Source organism: Mastomys coucha, unplaced genomic scaffold, assembly GCF_008632895.1.
Source record: "Mastomys coucha isolate ucsf_1 unplaced genomic scaffold, UCSF_Mcou_1 pScaffold22, whole genome shotgun sequence".
Classification (NCBI taxonomy): domain Eukaryota; kingdom Metazoa; phylum Chordata; class Mammalia; order Rodentia; family Muridae; genus Mastomys; species Mastomys coucha.
In genome coordinates, this window is record NW_022196905.1 from 242,282,266 (window position 1) to 242,301,502 (window position 19,237).

Genomic DNA, 19,237 nt, shown 5'->3' on the forward strand with positions numbered 1-19,237 from the left:
GGGAAGGCATGAGGTCTCACGCCAGCCTGTTAGTTGACAGCTGTGTGATTTTGGCCAAGCTACAAGACTTCTCCCCAAAAAAGAGCACTCTTGGTTCTTAGAGCAATAGTCTTAACACAGTTTGAGTTGGGAATCAGGGGATGCCAGCCACAAAGCTGTGAACAAGCTTCTCCCTTCTCTAGGTCTGTTTTCCTCTATGAAATGAGGACTCTGGACCAGTCTTTAAGAATTGGTCCATGCCTTACAGCCACAAGGCACTGCGGATGCTGTAGCCCATGGGAGATGTGGGAACAATGAGTGGTCCACGGTAGAACTTCATGGCTTTACACTCTCTCCCTCTCCAGGTCCACCCTAGAGAAAAATCTGTCCTCCCCATCAATGTGTGACCTCAACACCCATTCACCCTATTCCTTTATCTATACCCTGCACTTTGTAGCCCAGGGATCCCAGACTAGGAATGTGTCCATAAGACCTGTCTCCCAAAGTGATGTAAGTGCCCAGCCCCTGGACATGGTAGATGCTGCAGGCATCCCATCACCTGCCTGTTTGTGTCTCCACAGGTGAGTAGAGGGGCCTCCCCCCTTCAAGAAGTCAGAGCTGTGCTCCTGGGCAGGCTGGCTCCACTGTTCTGCTTCAAGGATTACATGTCCTTCAAATGCCCTTGCCCCTGTAAGTCTCTTCCTTGTCCATCACTGTTGGGGTCCAGCTACTGCAGAGCTAGAGGGTGGAGTTGTAAGGATGGAACCAGGATGTTTAGCCAAGGCACTGAGTCTGACCAGGGCTAGTGTGAAGGGTCTAAAATCTAGGACTGGGGAACAGGGACATAGGCCATCCCAACATCCGCAGTGGGCTGCCTGGAACCTGAAAGTCAACTTTTGTCCTGTTCCCAAAATGTGGATCAAGGTTCCTCTGAAGCATAGTAATCATGCACTCTGCCCACCCACAGCCCCATGGCCAACTGAGTGTGCAAAGCGTCAGATGAGACATGTTACTAACTTGTTAGGCACCGCCAGCCTTTTCAGGGCCTTTAGTGTGATGCTGTGATGTATGCTTCCTGTGGGAAGCAGAAGCCTTCAGTTCTTCCAAAGCTTAAGTGCCCACAAATGTTGCTTAATGAATTTGGGTCCTGCACAATGTGTTCCCTGGAGGCTGGCTCCCTAAGGAAATTCATCCCATGTCTCTCACCAGAAAGCCCCCACTGACCGAAGAAAATGCACGATTGTTGAGAAGTCATGGCTGTGTGTTGAGGTGACATCAGAGGACACCCCCTGCTGCCCTGGTGTCTCACCTCACTCGCACTAAGGTTTGCTTGAGTTTGTACCTCTAGTCTGTGCTGTCCTGGGCTGAGCACATCTTTCTCACACAGTCCCAGTCCCAGATGCTAACTCCTAAAATACTAAGGAATGCCAGTGAAGGGGAGGTGGGGGGACAGGGCTGCATGTCCCGTGTGGATGGGATTTAGTCAGAATCTGGGCAGGATCCTCACCATTTATATTGCAGGGAAGAGGCCAGCTGTAGGCTCATTTGCCAAGAGTATAGTAAAGCTCTGGCCACCCAGAAAAGAGTGTGTTGGGGGGAGGAGGAGTGGAGAAGGAGAGCCCAGCTGTGGGTGACACTGTTGGTGGCTTCCACCTTCTTGACTCCTAACCCTCCTGGGTTCTTCCAGCCACTCTGTTCACGCATCCTGTCCATTGTGGCTCCTTTAGCATGGGGCCGGGGAACTGCACCTGTCCCTGTTACTCAGCCCCAGGGTCCAGCCCGGCCCCAGGGTCCAGCCCAGCCTGCTCCTTATTCTGCACAGCCAGACTTCACTGTTGCTCCGTTGCCCTGCTTCTGGCTGCAGCCTAGGGCAGGTGCTTCCCAACCTGTCTGTCCCAGCCTCTCCCTGGGTCCCTCTGCTTTCTACTGCCCCTGCTCCATCTCATACTCAACCTGCCCCAAGTCGAATGGTCTATTTTCCCTCTAAACTATCTATGTCTATCTCTGTCTCTACCTCTGTCTCTGTCTATATCTACATCATATCTATGTCTATGTCTATGGTCTATGTCTATGTCTATAGCTATATATCTAGTTCATGATATAAACCATACATATATTGATTTGGGTACCGCCATTGAATCTAGCCCTTAGGCCAGAAATATGAGTGACCCTCAGTCTCCTTGTTGTGCATATAACCATCAGTCCTGACTGCCCAAGGGAATCCTGGGGTTTCTGAGTGAGGCTAACAGTTTGCTATATTGGAGTCCAATTGCACCCTGCCCTCAGCCCTTCAGATACAATCTAGAAGTCTAGAAGTTGCTCACTTATCTTTATGCTCACTTGCTTGTCCACATCCCAATAGAAGGTGAACTTCCAGAAAGCAGGTCCACTCTGCCCTTGCCCTTGGCTGTCCTCAGCACCAAACTCATTGTTGGCTGAGCAAATGAACAAGTGAATGAAGCCAATACCCTCTGGGCTCTGCCAATGTGCAGATTGAAGAAGCTCATTTAGGTCCTGGAGGCATGGTGTGCAGGGGTGCGGAGGGGGTGCTTCAAAACCCCGAAAAGCCCCCAACAGAGCTCTTAGGAACCAGACATAGGGAGCATTCTTAGTACTTGGGGGATCATCCCTAGCTCCAGGATACAGAAGGGGACTCTGTCTTAAAATTTTAAAACTTTAAAAATAATAAAGAAAAGAAATACTTTGGACACCCAGGAATGGCCATTTGAGACCACACACACCTTCTTTTTGACACACACACATCTACAGCTGCTCTGTGCAGTGAGAAACATGGCAGAGACCACCATGTTAGCTCATCTGATGATCTTGCCACACCTCTGCTCCCCCGGCCCCTGTGATTTAGACATGAGACCCACGGAGGGAAAACCAAGCTCAACGGTTTCCCAAAGAAAGATCTCTGTCCAGGAGTCAGAGCTTGGGAAGTCTGCAAAGAGTGGAGAGGTCACATCTACCTGGAGCAGAGAGCAAGGTGGCTGGTTAAATGGTGCTAAGCCACTACTGAAAACTGATTGGCCAGCTCCTGCAGACCCTGAAGATGTGGCGTGTTTCTCTGGCCTCCTGGGAGTTAGGCAGACATCAGCCACAAAGGGCTGGGCTGTATGTAGGTCTGTTCACGTCCAACCCCGTTTCACCTTCAGATACCTCAGCTTGTCTCTGCCCCTCGCTGGGCACCTCCAGCAGCTCTCTGCAGCAGCCCCATTGGGAAGACGAGAAGACTGAGGGAGAAATGAAGTGAGAACAAGAAAGAGGACACGCGTCCTGTCAGGGAAGACTGGACATGTGCTGGCCATGTGGCTGCAAAAGGAAAGAGGGTTCTTCTGCTTAAAGTGAGGTCTTTCCCAGCATGCAGAGGTCTTGCCTGGAGCCCTGAGTGTGGAGGAGGTCCGTTGTTCCTCAGGAAGTCTGGGGATGTGGGAATAGTGTGTAGGTTCCATCTGGGCTCTGCTGGGCAGAACAGCCTAGGACTCCCTGGGGACCCGGGCTCTAAGCACAGATGCTACACATCCTCTCCATTGTCATCTAGCAGATGGCAGCGTCATGTAGCTCCCTGTGTGGTGGGGGCAAGCTGCTCTCCTATGGCCTCTGGGGACAGATCTGAAGGAGTTGTTTGAGGGTGGGGTGGGGTGGAAGAGACTGGAGACTAAGCATGTAGCAAGGCAAATGAGGGAGGGGGAGACAATACCCCACAATCTGTGGAGAAGTCAAGTGGGCACATCACTGTCAGGTTCATGGTGGCTGCCAGAGGCCTGGCAGGAATCATAGCCTGGCAGGGCCCCATACGTCTATGACAGCCCGCCTCAGAGTAAGGGTAACGTTGGGTTGTATGGTATGGGTATAGTCTAGCACTGATATTTGCCAGCTGTGGGAGTACTATTCACCTTCCCAAGCCCTCAGTTTGCTCATCCATAAAATGGAACTGGTAGAATCTTACAAGTTTGCTGCTCAGATCTGAGGGACCATGGGGAGAGTTGAGCTTGGTATCAGGCTCTGAAATGATGCTCAAGACCCTGTCCCACTGCCTATCTCTGTATTAGCCATGTCTTTAACAGTGGAGATGGGAAAACAGAGGTGAGGTTCCAGGGGTAGATGGGATTTGGATTTTGTGTTAGCTTTCTGTTGCTGTGACAGAATACCTTAGGGAGGACATGGCTATTTGGCTCATGATTCAGAGGTTTCAGCCCATGGTCAGCTGGTCCTGATGATCTGGGTCCTGTGATGAGGCAGAATATCATAGCAATGATAGAGGAAACCTGTTTGCCTCGTGATGGCAAGGAAGCACTTGGACTCCCATCATCCTCTTCAAAAGTCTATCCCTGGGGATCTGACTTCCCTGGCAAGGCTCCACCTCTTAGGGGCTCTACCACTTTCCATCAATGCATGGACCTTTGGGAGACATTCACAGTACAGTGTGTCTTTGCTCTTCTTGTTGTCAGAGTTACCTCTGTTGCTATCAACAGAAGGGAGGATTTGAGGGCAAGCAAGGAAAATAATGGAGCACACTCAACATCCCACCATTTCTGTGTCCAGAGGAGACATCACTAATCAATTATGATACTCTTTTTCAATAAGCCTAGAGGTAAACTCAGAGTCACTCTAAATGGGTGCTGGAAATGCCCATAGGTCACTAGTTTTTGTCCTTCCCTTGGTGAGGCAAGGGGCTAGAGGGGAAGGGGCTTGAGCTGTTCCCTCCTGGGTCTCAGTTTCTTCACTTATAAAATGGGAGTTGATAAATGTTTTCATGTTAGGGGGATGTTGTGAGGTAGTGTGGGGAAACCCTCATAAGGATCCATGTTTCTTATGGCCTCCTCGCTTCCTTGGAGAAGTTCTGAGGAGAAAGGTTAATGTGTCCATTCCACACACAAGGAAACTGAGGCTTAAAGTAGTAAAGGAATTAATCAGGGTGCTACAGCTAAAAGATAGGGGGGGTGAGGACCAGACTAGAATGAGGGTGAGCAGGTCTCTGTTTTAACTAAGCCACAGCTGGATCAGCATACGAGTGCAGCCAGGTGTGGTGGCATGCGCTTGTAATCCTAGCCCTGGGAAAGTGGAGATGAGAAAAGTCCTGGAGTTTGCTGGCCAGCCAATCAGTGAGCTTCAAGTTCAGGGAGACACCTTACCTCAAAAAATGGAAACGGATAGTGGAGACACTCTGGCATCCATACATGTGTGCACACACACACTCGTGTGAGCATAAACAGGGTGTGTGTGTATTTATAACGCGTTGGGGTGGTATGCAGCAAATACAGCAGGATGAGGAATCAGGGAAAGAATGAGCTAAGTCCATAATGGATGGGACTGGAGAGATGGCTTAGCAGTTAAGAGCTCCTAATGCTCTTAAAGAGGGTCTGGAATCATTTCCCTGCACCCACATGGTGCCCACCCACTTTAATTCCAACTCCAAGGGATCTCATGTCCTCTTCTGGCCTCCACAGGCATGCAAGCACAGATGCACAGACACATGCAGGCAAAACACCCACACACATGGAATTGTCAAAATATGTAAACATCATTAGATGTGATGGTAGATGGGTTATCGGTGGCAAGGCTGAGTCATACAGGTGTCTTGTAGACGAGAACTCTGAGTGGGAACATTCAGCAATGGGAACTGGTAGGGCTAGTTCCAACAAAGGAGGAACAGTGGGCTTGAAGAATACATGGAATGTACCAGAGTAAGCGCATCAGTCAGTCATATGATGCATGGCCCTAGAAGCCATGGTCAGATTTTGGCTTTTGCTTCCTGGGAATCTTTGGAGGATTATGAGCTGAAAAAAAGTTTCTCTTACCCTGGTATGGCAAAACAGGCTGGAGGGGGGACCAAAGGAGAGGTGGAGGTAGTCAGGAAGCTAGGAAGTAGTCCAGGATGTAGAGAGAAGGTCTAGGACAGAGATTGAAACTAGAAACAGACTGGAAAGTGAAGTCGTTTGGATATGGAGTAAATGAGAAGGGAGGATGAGGAGAAGCTTAGAACTGAGCACATGGAAGGACCAGTCAGTCTGTCATTGACTGAGCTGAGGAAAGTCCTGGATTGACTGGCAACCTGACTGGACTGGACTTGAAGGCATCTGAGATGCTGTGTAGCCACCAGGGTGGAGATGCAGGCAGACAGCCAGACATATTAGCCTGGTGGGTTCAAGGGTGAGTCTGGAGCTGAAGTGTAAATTGGGGAGCTGTCAGTGTCCGGGTGCTGAGAAGTGGGATGAGGCCACCAACAGGACACGTGTGGAACAACGGTGGGGAAGAGAAGGAACTCTCTGAGCACTGGGTGGGTGGAGAGCACAGGATCTCCACACCTAGTGGTCTTGCCAAGAGAAGAATGATCCCTGGAGTTGTCACCCAAAGCCAGGTCCATGGAGGGGTGGCCTATTCTCCAGCTATGGGATGAGTAAGCACACTGTTGTTCCTTTGCCAGGGGCTCCATGAGTTAGCCACCCCAGCACTCTGCTCTCCCTGCACCTGGAATGCTTCCCGGGGCTTGGGAGAGGCAGGTTGTCCTCTGTGGTGCTATGACAGAAATGAGCAGCCTGTCTGCTTCAGAAACAAGGGAGCAGACCCTGGAGGGGAAACCACCTGCCCAGGGACCCTGCGCCCACCCGTGAGTCCCCAAACCATCCGCTTCTAGAGGCTGCTCTTTGAATCCACCCCTCTTCCTTGAAACTTGAGACCACCTCCCTCTGCAGTTTAGGAGAAAATCATCCTTCTGCCCATTGCCCTCCACGCCACCTGTTGCCCCTCAGCCCCCAACCAACCTTCTGCCCCTGCATCCCTGAATGGAATGTGTCTTCAGCAGGAAAGGGTCAAAGGGTAAGTGGTGGGTGTAGGTGTGCCCTAATGCAGGGGCAGCACTTACGAAGGAGCCAGGCTCAGCCAACACTGGAGCATCTCCTCTGAAGCTCTGCTTATCCCCTTGTGAAATGGCATAATTGGACCGAGTTTCCAATGTGACCTGAGGGCTTGGTGAACAGAGTATGCTCAATAAGGTTGATGCCTTCCCTACCTTTTAAAATCCCACAGTGATAGCCAGGAAGCTACACTCAGACATCCCTGCAGGGTCTTCCTAAGACTGCCCCTCCCCACAAGGAATAATCTCTACTTTCCCATCAGCCCCAGCTTGGTACAGTGACTGTCCAGCAATTTTGACAGCTGTCATCAGGATCTCCCTCCCCTTGCCCAGAAGTAAACCAGCTTGCCCAGCCTTGTAATGTAGGCTAGATATAAGCCCTCTGCCAGAGCTGTTCCTCCCAAGCCTCTGTCCCAACTCCCTCTTACCACAGGCTTGGAAACCAAGTGCAGAGAAAGAGCTGGATGAGGTCACAGAGTGTATGAGTTGGTGCCACTTCAGTCTCTTGCCTCAGAATTAAGCATGGCTGCCACACACAAGTGAGAAAGTGCCCCAGGAGAGAGGTCTGAATGGGAACACCAGACTCCTTCCAAAGGGAAACTATGGAAGAGCTGCTTCAAGGGACAAAGGTCACTGCACGGGCCCCACTCCCACCCCACATGTCCTTACACACACACACACACACACACACACACACACACATGCGCACGCGCGCACACACACATCCTCGTTTAAGAGGCCGGGGACAGTCAGAGGAGCCTAACTTTAGCTCCTGGCTGGAGCAGCCCTTACCATACTTCAGGGTTCAGGGACCTGAACCTTCACCTCTGGAGGGGGTGCTGAGCCTCCCTACCCTGCTCAGGCTCTAGGGATTTTCTTTCTTTCTTTCTTTCCCTTTCTCTCTGTCTCTCTGTGTCTCTGTCTCTGTTTTTCTCTTTCTCTCAGTAGAAATGTCACCCTCAAGAGCCAATAATTAAAAATACTTGGGAGTTTCATGAGCAAATGATTTAACTATTGGCAGTTCCAAAATCACCACACTGGAGGTATTTACATCATGGAAATCGGCAAACTACAAATCTGAAGCCTTCCTTCCTTCCTTCTTTCCTCCCTTCCTTTCTCCCTTTCTTCCTTCCTTCTCTATTCCTTTTTCCTCTCCCTTCCTTCCTCTCAGCTCTTCCTTCAATCCTTTTTCCTTCCTTTCTCTCCCTCCTTCCCTTCCTTCTTTCCTTCCTCCATCTCCTCTCTTTTCTTCTTGCTTTCCTCTCTTTTCTATGAGAACTGGTTTGCCAGCACTCCACTAACTTCAGTGTGCATACAGAAAGGTGTACCGTCACCAGGGCACAGCTCAAAGACATCTCACAAACTGAGCATGCTCCTGCTGGGAAACGCTGGGAAACACACTCTTACCCGCACCCAGATCTCCTTCCTATGCTTCCCCGCTCACTAATCTGTGCCAATGGCAACCTCAATTAGTGTTGCCTGTGTGTCACACTTTATTGGGATCATGCAGTGTGTTCTTTTGCTCAACAGTGTGTTGTGCACTTTCCCTACCTTATTGAGTATAATTGTAGATCATGTAGTTTCTCCACTATGTAGTATTCCTTTGTGTAAATATATCATTCTACTCTGATGGGCATCTGGATATTCTCCATTTTGAGATGATGAACGAATAGCTGTGCTGTGGATATTCTAGTACAGTGATATCCAAGAGAACATTCTTCAGTAATGAAAATGGTCTCTATCTTTGTTATTCAGTATAGACAGCCTAAGCCACATGTGACTACTGAGCACTCAAAAACATAAAGAGATGAGTTTTTTAAATTTAATTAGTTTTTATTTAGTAGCTGTCTATATTCCAGGGAACATATAAAAAGGCATCCCACCGAGGAGTAGGAGCTTGGACAGAAGGATATACATGTGGTTAGCCTTCAAGGGTAAAAGCTAAACACTTCAGTAGTGACTATTCCAGCCTGGCCTCTTATGAGCGAATGTGAGATTTCTGACCACTGTATGCCCTGACAACAGTGGGTGTAGTCTAAGTTTCTCATCTTAGCCATTCACGTAGGAAACAGGGATAGTGTATGGTGGTTTTTAGCTTGAATTTCTATGGCAACTTCATATCGTACTTTAAACTCTCTTGTTAAGGGACCTCTCAGGTCTTTTGCCTATTTATGGTGTGCTTTTATTATTGATTTCTAGGCATTCTTTATATATTGTGAATGGCTTCTCATTTGGAAATATTATTGCAAAACATCTTCCTGACTGGGGATTGCCTCTGTTTTTCAATGTGGTATCTTTGAATTAGTACTTTTTTACTTTTTTAGTCCATAAAATATGTGTTAATTTTCATATATGCAATTATTTAGCTTATACATATTTAACTGAATACGAGGTTATGAAATACATTCTTGTACTACTTGGGAGTAGAGAGTTTATCACTGTCATTCCAATAATAAAATTTTATAGATTTGAAAACTATGTTGAGTACTTTCAGTCACATAGCAATCTTGTGGAAGAGGTTTTCTTCTATTGTTACTGACACTTCAGATTTCAGTAAATACATGTGTAATGACATTTATGAGAGCACTCACGAAATAATTTAAGCTTTTTCAGAAATCTCCCTTTCTTTCCAAGGTAAAGAGGGATCCCTAGAACTTTAAAATTATGTACAGTGATCCTGACATTCTAAGGACATTAGAGGACACGTGGCCATTACACATGCATAGTATGTCATCAGCACACTGTCAACGTTGGGGACAGTAGCATTGTGAAGGAGTGGGTTGATCAATTATACCTGCAGTAGTGATGGGCTGGCCTGTCTGCAGAGCATAAAATCCAATTATCTACAACAACATGACTATCAGCAACTCAGACAGTGTGTAATTTACAACTGAATTCATATCTTCAGAAACCTGGCCTGTGATCTTTAAGTTCTTTTAAAATATAAATTATACTGAGTGTTAAGTAAAAACACCAGGCCTTAGTAGAAGGGTAAGGCTGAAGCTCCCAGCCTGACGTAGTAAATGTTGAGCTGTCATGCCCATGGCAGATTTTGTTCGGTCTTAGCTCCTGAACTAGGATTTGAGAAATGAAAGGCCCAGCTGTACACGGTTGTCTTCACACAAATGCCTTGGGTACGGCGAGTTGATGAAGCACCTTTGGAACAAAGGGACACACAGCACCTTCCCTCAGTTTGACACTGGCTTTGATATAAATGATAATGCCAAGACATATGAAAGCCAAATGAAGGTCTGTCTGTCAGCTCAAGTTAGTAACCAAGAACTTTCACTTCAGCTGTAGAAGTGGAGCCCCAAAGCGACTCAGCTCAACCCTGAGTCAGGTAGTGGGAGGTTCCAGAGGCACTGCTGAGGCGAGCCATCATTCAAAGACACTCTGGGTAAACAGCACATACTTCCTGTCAGCTGTGGCTGAGGACTGCATATTTCTATCTGAAAAGGATTCCCGTGGGGCTTCTTATCATTTGAAGAAAGGCAGGCTGTCTTGGGTTCTCTGGATGAACATGAGGCCAGGGTTTTTAAATTTGTTTTCCAGCATCACCACAGATGGGTCCGGCTGTTAGTGCTGTTTGACATTGAGCGGCCGTAATGGATGGCATGACTAATTGCCTGTGTATCCATCGAAGAGCAAGCCTGTTAGGCTGAAAAGCTAATCACGGGAAAAGGATAGTTCTGTGAAGATGAGGAAAAAGATTGTTTCATGTCTCAGCAGATAAACAGCTCAGAGACGGCACCTGGTTAATGATGGGGTGGATATATCCCACAAGTCTTTTTATTAGCATCCCTGCCTACTTCAGATCTGACCTTGACCCTGTTCATATCTCAGTCCCTGAGCAATGCTTGAACCCTCTCAGCATCATACACATCCCACCATGTGGCCCAAACTCCCATTAGTGTTCTTCACTTCAGCGCAGACCCATCATACATTTTAAATTGTTAGAACCTTTGGTGTCCTACTTAAAGGTTCTAAAGTCATGAAGGTATTTATGGAATTTCCCTCTTCAACTGCTGTGGTTTTGCCCTTCAAGTTTATTTTTGTTTCGTTTTGCTGCTGCCTGCAGTTATTGTTGTTGTTGTTGTTGTTGTTGTTGTTGTTGTTGTTGTTGTTTCAAGACTGGACTTCTCTGTGCAGCTCTGGGGGCTGTCCTGAAACTCACTATGTAGACCAGGCTGGCTTTGAACTCAAGAGATCCCCTGCCTCCAGAGTGCTGGGATTTAAGTAAGGTGTGTGCCACCATGTCTCATAGCCCTTTACATTTAGATCTGCATCCAGGAAATATCTTCAGGGATCTAAGGTTTAATTCCATATATTGAACACCTATTATGAGCCAGCCATCCTGTTAGCCAGTGTGTTTTAGTTAGCTTCTATCAGAGGACACTGCTCCAATTTTACAAATGAGTCAAGAGGCTCAAAGAGCTCAATAGCCACAAGTAACGAGAAACAGAGGCAGCATTTGACCCATGACTTTTGATAGTGCTCTGTAACTTAGGCTGGCCTAGTTCTATAAATGTCACTTTTATTTTCTCAGACAGAGGGATGAGCTGAGAGCCTTACCCAAGCTGTGTGAATATACAACTTGGGCTGAGCCCAGAGCATTACTTTCTCTGTTATAACTATCTCTAGTCCTAGGCCTAGAAACTTCTAGCCTCCATCCAACCTAATCTTCCAAACTGACTGATTCAATCCAGCTTCTCTCAGCTTCTTACTGAATTGCTCTGCTTAGCCTCATACTAACTTTGGTAATATGTTCTAATCTTCTGTCTCCTTCTCATTCTCTGGTTCATTCTGCCTTCACTTGTTGTCTAGTTTGTTCTCTTTGCAACCTGTCTCTGTAAAACTGTCCCTGTAAAACTGCCACACACACTACCACCACCACCACCACCACCACCACCACCACCACCACCACTTGTATCTAGCTTGTTCTGTCTGTGTATTGCTCTCTTAGGTAACATCTCTTTCCTATGCTGTTTTCCTAAGAATTGGGCATATCCTATCTTTGCTTCATTCTGTAAATCTTTCTCTGATTCATCACTTTGTCTACCTCTCAATTAGATATCACTTACAAACATGGCTGTTTCTTTCTACAAACCAACCTTACCTTTATTGTCAGGGATTAAAGATATGTACTAAGGGAATGTCTATACCCCAGCTAGATCATGTTGTAATCCTGGGTGTGTCTGCTCTCTGGCTGGATCTTATCTTTGGATGTGATTCCTTGCCAGAGTGGCCATGTTGCTAGATTAAAATTCCTCTAGATAGTTCTCTTTCTACTAATGATATATTACCTGTAGTACACTGCTAACCTTTGCACAGTTAATTCTGGATACTGGGGAAACTTCCATGGACACAGAGACAAAATTCTGCCACATTTAATGTGTCTCAGACTCAGACACCCCAGAGCCCTGTTCTAGATCAGGGGCTATAATTCCTAATCTTGTATAAAAGTGTACAGTGGTTGGAGGAGAAGTGTGACATTTTTCATGTATCTTTCTATTGTGGGTGTCCACTTTAATTACACTCTAGCCAAAGGACATATTTTGTACATTTTTAATCTTTCTGAATTTGTTGTTGCTTGCGCTGTGAGCCACACATCCCAAAGAGTGTTCCATATGTGCTGAGATAGTCCTGCAATCGTCAGGCTTAACACTTGGTGGAGTGTTCTTTAAGATTCAGTTATGTCAAGCTGGTTGCTAGTGTGCTTCAAGCCTTGTAGATCCTTGATGAGTTTCTAGATAGCTGTTGTATTACTTATGGAGGATGTAGTGTTGAAATTCCCATGACTTTTCAAATCTAACAGTACTTTCTCTCATGTTTGGGGGGACTCATTAGTTGGTATGTTCACCCAACAACTATATCCCGCTGATATATTTACTTGGCACTAGGAAATGTCCTTGTCTTCAGTAATATTACTTGCCTTGAGTTTATAAACTTTGTCTGAAATTAGCATAATTTTGCCAACTAAGGCCAGTAAGATGGCTCATGGCCACCAAGCATGACATTCTGAGCTCCATCCTTGGGACTCACATGGCAGAAGGAGAAAACTTACCCCACAGACTTTATTCTGATCTCAGCATGAATGCTGTGACACATGTAAGTATGCACACATGTACAGGCTAGATTCATTAAGTAAAAATATAAAAACAAATCATGCCAAATATTTGTGTGGTATTTCTTCTCTCATTTTTTAATTTTCATCTGTTTGGTTTTTATCTAACTAAAATGTGTTTCTTGAGGTCAGTGTATAGCCTACTTATTCACTATGGTACTCTGTTGCTTGAACAATGAATCCATATATTTTTACAAATAAAAATTAATAGAAAATAGAAATAATGGACTTGTACAAGGGTCATTTTAGAGTATTTTCCTTTTGTCTCATGTCTCTTTTGTGCATGTATTCCTCCTGTACCTCTTTGGCATTAAGTAAACATGTTTAATTTGCTGTTGTAGTCTTCTGGGGTTTTTTAAAATTCTGTTAGTAATTGCTCTGAGGGTTATACATGTCTCTTCCTGTATCACAATCTATTTCAGCATAGTGGCAATTCAATCCAGTAAAATAGGGAGACTTTGATCTAATGCATCTCCTCCCCCCTCATTTTTTGTGCTTTTATTTTTCATATTCCTCTTCCTCCTCCTCTTCCTCCTCTTCCTCCTCCTCTCCTCCTCTTCCTCCTCTTTCTTCTTCTTCTTCTTCTTCTTCTTCTTCTTCTTCTTCTTCTTCTTCTTCTTCTTCTTCTTCTTCTTCTTCTTCTTCTTCTTCTTCTTCTTCGGCTTACAGGTTCAGAGGTTCAGTCCATTATCATCAAGACAAGAGCATGGCAGCATCCAGACAGGCATGGTGCAGGAGAAGCTGAGAGTTCTACATCTTCATCTGAAGGCTGCTAACAGAATATTGACTTCCAGGCAGCTAGGGTGAAGGTCTTAAGCCCGTGCCCACACCCATTCCAATAAGGCCACTCCTTGGGCCAAGCATATATAAACCATCACAACTAATTCTCTGGCACCTTAAGTCTGCTGATGAGTCCCTCTAGTGGTTTGTTATCATTATCTTTTCTTGGCTCTAGCTGGCTTGGAACTAACTATATAGCTGAGTGTCCTAGTTAGCTTTACCTGTTACCTTGACACAACCTAAAATCATCTGAAAACAGAGTTCTAACTGAGGAAAAATCTCAAATCAGATTGGTCTATGGATTTATCTGTGGGAGATAGTATTGTTAATTGATGTAAGAGGACCCAACCCACTGTGGACAGCACCATTCCCTTGGCAAGCAGTCCTGGCCAATATTAGAAAGCTAGTTAAACATGAGCTTGTGAGTAAGCAAGGAACATTCCTCTGGTTTCTGCTTCAAGTTCCTATTTGAGTTCCTACGCTGACCTCCCTCGATGATAGGTTGTAACCTTTAACCTGAAATAAACCATTTCCTCTCTAAGTTGCTTTTGATCTGTTTTGTCACAGCAATAGAAAGGAAGCTAGAACACTGAGGGTGACATTAAACTCCTGGTCCTCCCGGCTTTAATTCCCAAGTGCTGGGATTGCAGGTGTGTATTACCCTGCCTGGTTTCATCTGGTTCTCTGTTATAGTTTACCAAGATTCTCTATTCCTTGGAGCATTGTAATCATACTTTCCTTAAATTCTTTAAGCATGACTTTCTTTATTGGCTTACACATATTTATCATTACTTTAAAGTTTTGGTCTGTCTAGTCTGGTATCTGAAACACAGCTTTTATTGACTAGTTTTTGTTTTGTTTTTATTTGATATTTTCTGACTATAAGTAATATTTTCCTGTTTCTTTTTCTGTGTTTTTGTTGACCATTGAATATTTTAGATAATGGAGTCTTACTTTTTATGCTGTACAAGCTGTTGTTTGTCAAGTTCTTTAAGACATGGTTTGAATTAAAGCTGTAAAATATCAGTTTCTACTGCACCAAACAGTTGCTGGTGTTCCTACTTGGGTTTTCCTTTCTTGGTTGCAGTCTTAAGATTTCCTTCCTTCTAGTTGACTGGAGTCTGCACAGCTCAGTGTTCACTCAAACAGCAGTAAGATCTTGTACTCTAATGCTCTGAGATAGTAAAGCTTACTTACTCTCTCTGCTGGCGAATTTGTTGTGTGAGGCCCAGGGAAACATTCACTCCCTGGACTGTTTTCCAGTTGGCTCTCATTTTCAGTTCTCAGTAAGATTATATCTCTTTGCACATAGATAAAGTCTGCATTAACCCAAGACAGAGGTTCTCAGCATGTGGGTCAAGCCCCTTCTAGGGGGTCAAATGACCCTTTTACAGGGGTCACCTAAGAGCACAGGAAAACACAGGTATTTATATTATGATTCATAACAGTAGCAAAATTACAGTTATGAAACATCAGTGAAAATAATTTTATGGTTTGGGGTCACCACAATATGAGGACCTGTATTAAAGAGGGTCGAAACATTAGGAAAGTTAAGAACCACTGGCCAAAGAGATCTGGGCTCTGCTCTACTACATGCCTGACAGTAGTCAACCCCAACAGATTTGGAGAGTCTCTTAAGTCCTTGAAATGATGATTCAGGTCATTCTGGTGCCAGCTAGTCCACTAGCCCATTTCTTGCTACACTCAGAGCCACAACTTTAAGCTAATGTAACAACTAATCCTGTTTGTTCACCACTGCAATGGCTGCTTAAATGGTACCATTCTAAGGACACTGTACTGTCTCTTACCCACAGTATCAGGGAGCTGCTGGCTTCCACAACCTGCTGCATTTGGGCCAACAGAGTCGGTGGGGAATGTAGGAAGCAATTCCAGGCAAGACCTCTTGGTTTGCTTTTTTTCCAAGTTCTCACTGTTCTTTGCTCAAGTGGAATTGAAATGGTATTCTAATAGTCGTGTCCAGTTTGGTGGTTGCATTCATGAAATGATTAAATAATCTACCTTCTTAGTCTTGTGGGATTCACAGAATCACCTTCAAATATAATTACCTTATTTGAGAGATGAGGACATTAAGGAGATCAGTAGCATCATTATGTCCCTAACCAAGGGTTTTAATCACTGTATTTACCACCTACTGCACTTCCTCTCCCTAAAACTTTTGGACCTTCTAAATTTTTTTGGTGGGGGAGTTAGGTAAAGGTAATCCCTCACATCAAAGTGATTATTCATTCTGCAATAGCGAGTAATGCAGTGATGATCTACATGGACCCTAAGTCTGACTCATGGAAATAATCAGGATTTTCTTTCTTACATAATACTAATTAGTACAAAAAAAAATAAGAAAAGACCAGTTTCTATTCATGTTGAAGTCAGTTGCAAAAGTATCTCTGACTATCCTGAGGGCCAAAAGTTCTGCAGATTCCATGTTCTTCTCTTTTGTTGCACTTTGTTTTCTTTTGTTCCTTTGTGACAAGATCTCACATAGCCCAGGCTGGCCTTGAACTCATTATGTAGCAGAGAATGATCTTGAACTGGTTCTCCTGTTTCTGGTTTCTGAGTGTTAGGATTATAGGCATATGCCAAAAATTTGACTGAGTCTTTTTTTCTTTTTTCTGTGCATCAGTTCATTGGGGGAAAACAAAGATTTTAATGACCTTCATATCTTGAATGTGTTTTACATTGAGTTTCTGTCCTAGTTATTTTTAATTATCAACTTCATAGAGCCCACAGTCATTTGAGGAATTGTCTATCCGGATCAGCCTGGCCTGTGGGCATATCTGTGGGGGATTGTCTTAATTATTAATTGATGTAGGAGGGCCCAGCCCACTATAGGCGGCACCATCCCTAGGCAGGTAATCCTGGATTATACAAAAAAAGCTAGCTAAGTATAAGCCTGTCCGTGAGTAAGCAAGCAGTGCTCCTCAGTGGTCTCTGCTTCCAGCTCCTGCTTCCAGTTACTGCCATGGCTTCCCTCACTAATAGACTGTGACCTGGAAGAATAAGATGAAGTGAACTTTTTTCTCCCATAGTTTCTCATAGCCAGAGTACTTCCTCACAAATGTAAAGGAAGCTAGAACAGACATCAACAGGATTGATGGACAGTACCTGCCATCACACACCTTTAATAAAGCTGCTTCCCAGGTCGGCCACCTCAGTCCGGGCTCTGAGGCAGAAGGCCGAAGGGAAACTGAGAAGATAGCACCCAAGAAAGCCTCAGCCATCACAGTTCCAGCTTGTTCCAGGGACAAATACAGAAATCTGTGGAGAGCATGACCTCCACCAGTGATCTTCTCTCTCCCTATGTGGAACAGCTTGTGGTCATCTGCAGCACTTGTGAATTTAACATTTTTTGGATTAAATGTTCATGAGTTCCTGGACATTCCATGTTAAAACCAATGGTCTATTTTTTTTCTATCATAATTATAAGTCTCATGATGCAAGTTGGCAGGTTGGAGCTAATCTTCTGGCTGATGGGTGCGTCCAGCCAGTCCCCAAGAGATGCAGAGCCAACTTTAGAGCAAAACGAAAGAGAAGAGGACAGGAAGCTCTTGAGGCCACTGCAAGGAAATGAGAACTGGTCTGGGTTCTAGACAAGTGTATTCTTCCCCCACAGCTCTGGTCTGCAACAGCAGCTGGCTCATAAATAGGGAAATTGGCTTGTGAAATTGGTTCAGTGGACTTCCAGCCCATGAATAAATATTTCTGCAAGCCAGTAATAAAATATTAGGGAATGATGGCCAAATGGCAAAGATATGGGATTGAGGTATGTGGAGAGACATCTGAGCTCATTTTAGTGTGTTTATTTGAGGGACAGGATGTGTCCTAATAGTAGAATAAATCACTCTGGGCTCCTGTTTAGAGAGTCATTAAAGGCTTGTGGGTGGTTGCATATATTTTCCTAGTTATAGCTGAACACTGTGGTTGAAAACCTTCTAGTTCCCAGTGGCATGCTCTCCTATTAACTCTGACTTGTAGACCAGAGGGGAGCAGAGTTACTCTGCTGAAGTGGGACCAGGAAGCTCCATTGACACAGTGAGTATGCCCCTTTCCATGCCACAATATCTACTGGATCTCTTGCTGTCTAGTTTGAGAGGTTCATTTCCGTCTGATTCATGGTGATGGTGCAAGCCTGAAATGTGCATGAAATAAGCACTTAGTGGGTATTGGTACAAGATGAATGAATAAATGGGTAATGGATGGGTAGGTTACCTGATAGTGGGTGGATGGATGGATGGATACATCAGTAGATGGTTAGGTAAATGAATGAATGAAGGAATAAAGGTTAAATAGTTAAATAATGGTGGATCAATTCATGGATGATAGATAGGTGGGTAGTTGGATTTATGGATAGATATATGATAGGTAGGTGGATGGATGGTTGATGAGTAGATGGCTGGGTAGATGAACATAATGGTGGGTGGGTGAAGGGATGTGTTTATAAATAGATAGATGGATGATGGATGGATAGATTGATACATGGATTGATGATGGGTATATGGATGGGCAGATAAGTGGGTTACTAAGTAGATGCTGAGATGCTGCCTAGCTAGATAATGCCTAAGAAGGCTTCATTAGTTAGATTAATAGAGAACCATCAAATAAGTGGACAACTTTATACTTCATTCTTCTCTACCATAATCTGCCCCAACTCTGGACGTCACAAACAGACCTTGCTCTTGCATTAGTTGACTTCTTGTAGCGGTACGTCCCCACTGTAAGAAGTATCCTGAACAGCAAGTAGCCTACCCTCACCCCCATGGTCTGAGGTAACACTCCCCCCCCCCAAGAGTGCACCCTCCTCCCCGAGCTCGTCTAAGATCTAACTCTTCTGTGGTTCTGCCTATGGTCCTCCTGCCTTTCATCTTGTTCTGCATGCCACCCTGTGTGTCCTCTCTGAGACATTCCTGACCTGCCAAGCCCTCTGGCTTCCTCATGTTGGTCTCTTGAAACATCTATTCCATGGTTGAGTATCAGCAAGTGAGCTGAGGTGTCATTCAAGACCGGGAAGGAGATGTAAAAGTACAAGTCAGCCAGCTCTGACCTCTGCCCTTTCCTGCAGGAAGCTGGGACCTGTCGATGGGGAGTAGGGGAAGATGGTACCTGGAGTATGTTCCCTCTGTTCCTTCCACTGACTGCATGGCTACTCTGTCTACTTCTGCTGTGAAGGATGCCCAGTTGAGTCCAGACCTTCCCAGGGAAATGCACCTGTGACAAATGCCTTAGGAATTTTTGTGACAGGAGCCATCCATCAGATATAGGTCCTTGCTTCCTTCCCCTTCTTTCTTTCACCAGAATGGGCCTGGGAGGATGGTCGAAAAATGTTGACTCAGTGCCCTGGTGTTGCTGTGCCTTCTCCACATCCCTGAGGCTCAGATAGCTTGGGGCTCTAAGGAGGATTCTCTGTGCTCATTGATTCAGCCTGAATGCTGAAGTCAGCAAGGATTTAGCAACAATGGTCTGTTACAATGTCCCTGCCC

The 19,237-nt window shown here is 45.3% G+C and overlaps 1 protein-coding gene across 1 annotated transcript in view; it reads left to right on the forward strand.

Annotated features, from left to right (window-relative positions):
* Nucleotides 1-19,237, forward strand: part of Bean1 (brain expressed associated with NEDD4 1) — a 47,742-nt gene that overhangs the window by 10,566 nt on the left and 17,939 nt on the right. Inside the window, exon 2 of the mRNA XM_031341080.1 lies at nucleotides 561-669. Within this exon, the coding sequence (XP_031196940.1) occupies nucleotides 645-669 (25 nt within the window). The 5' untranslated portion in view covers nucleotides 561-644. The remainder of the gene's footprint in view (nucleotides 1-560; nucleotides 670-19,237) is intronic.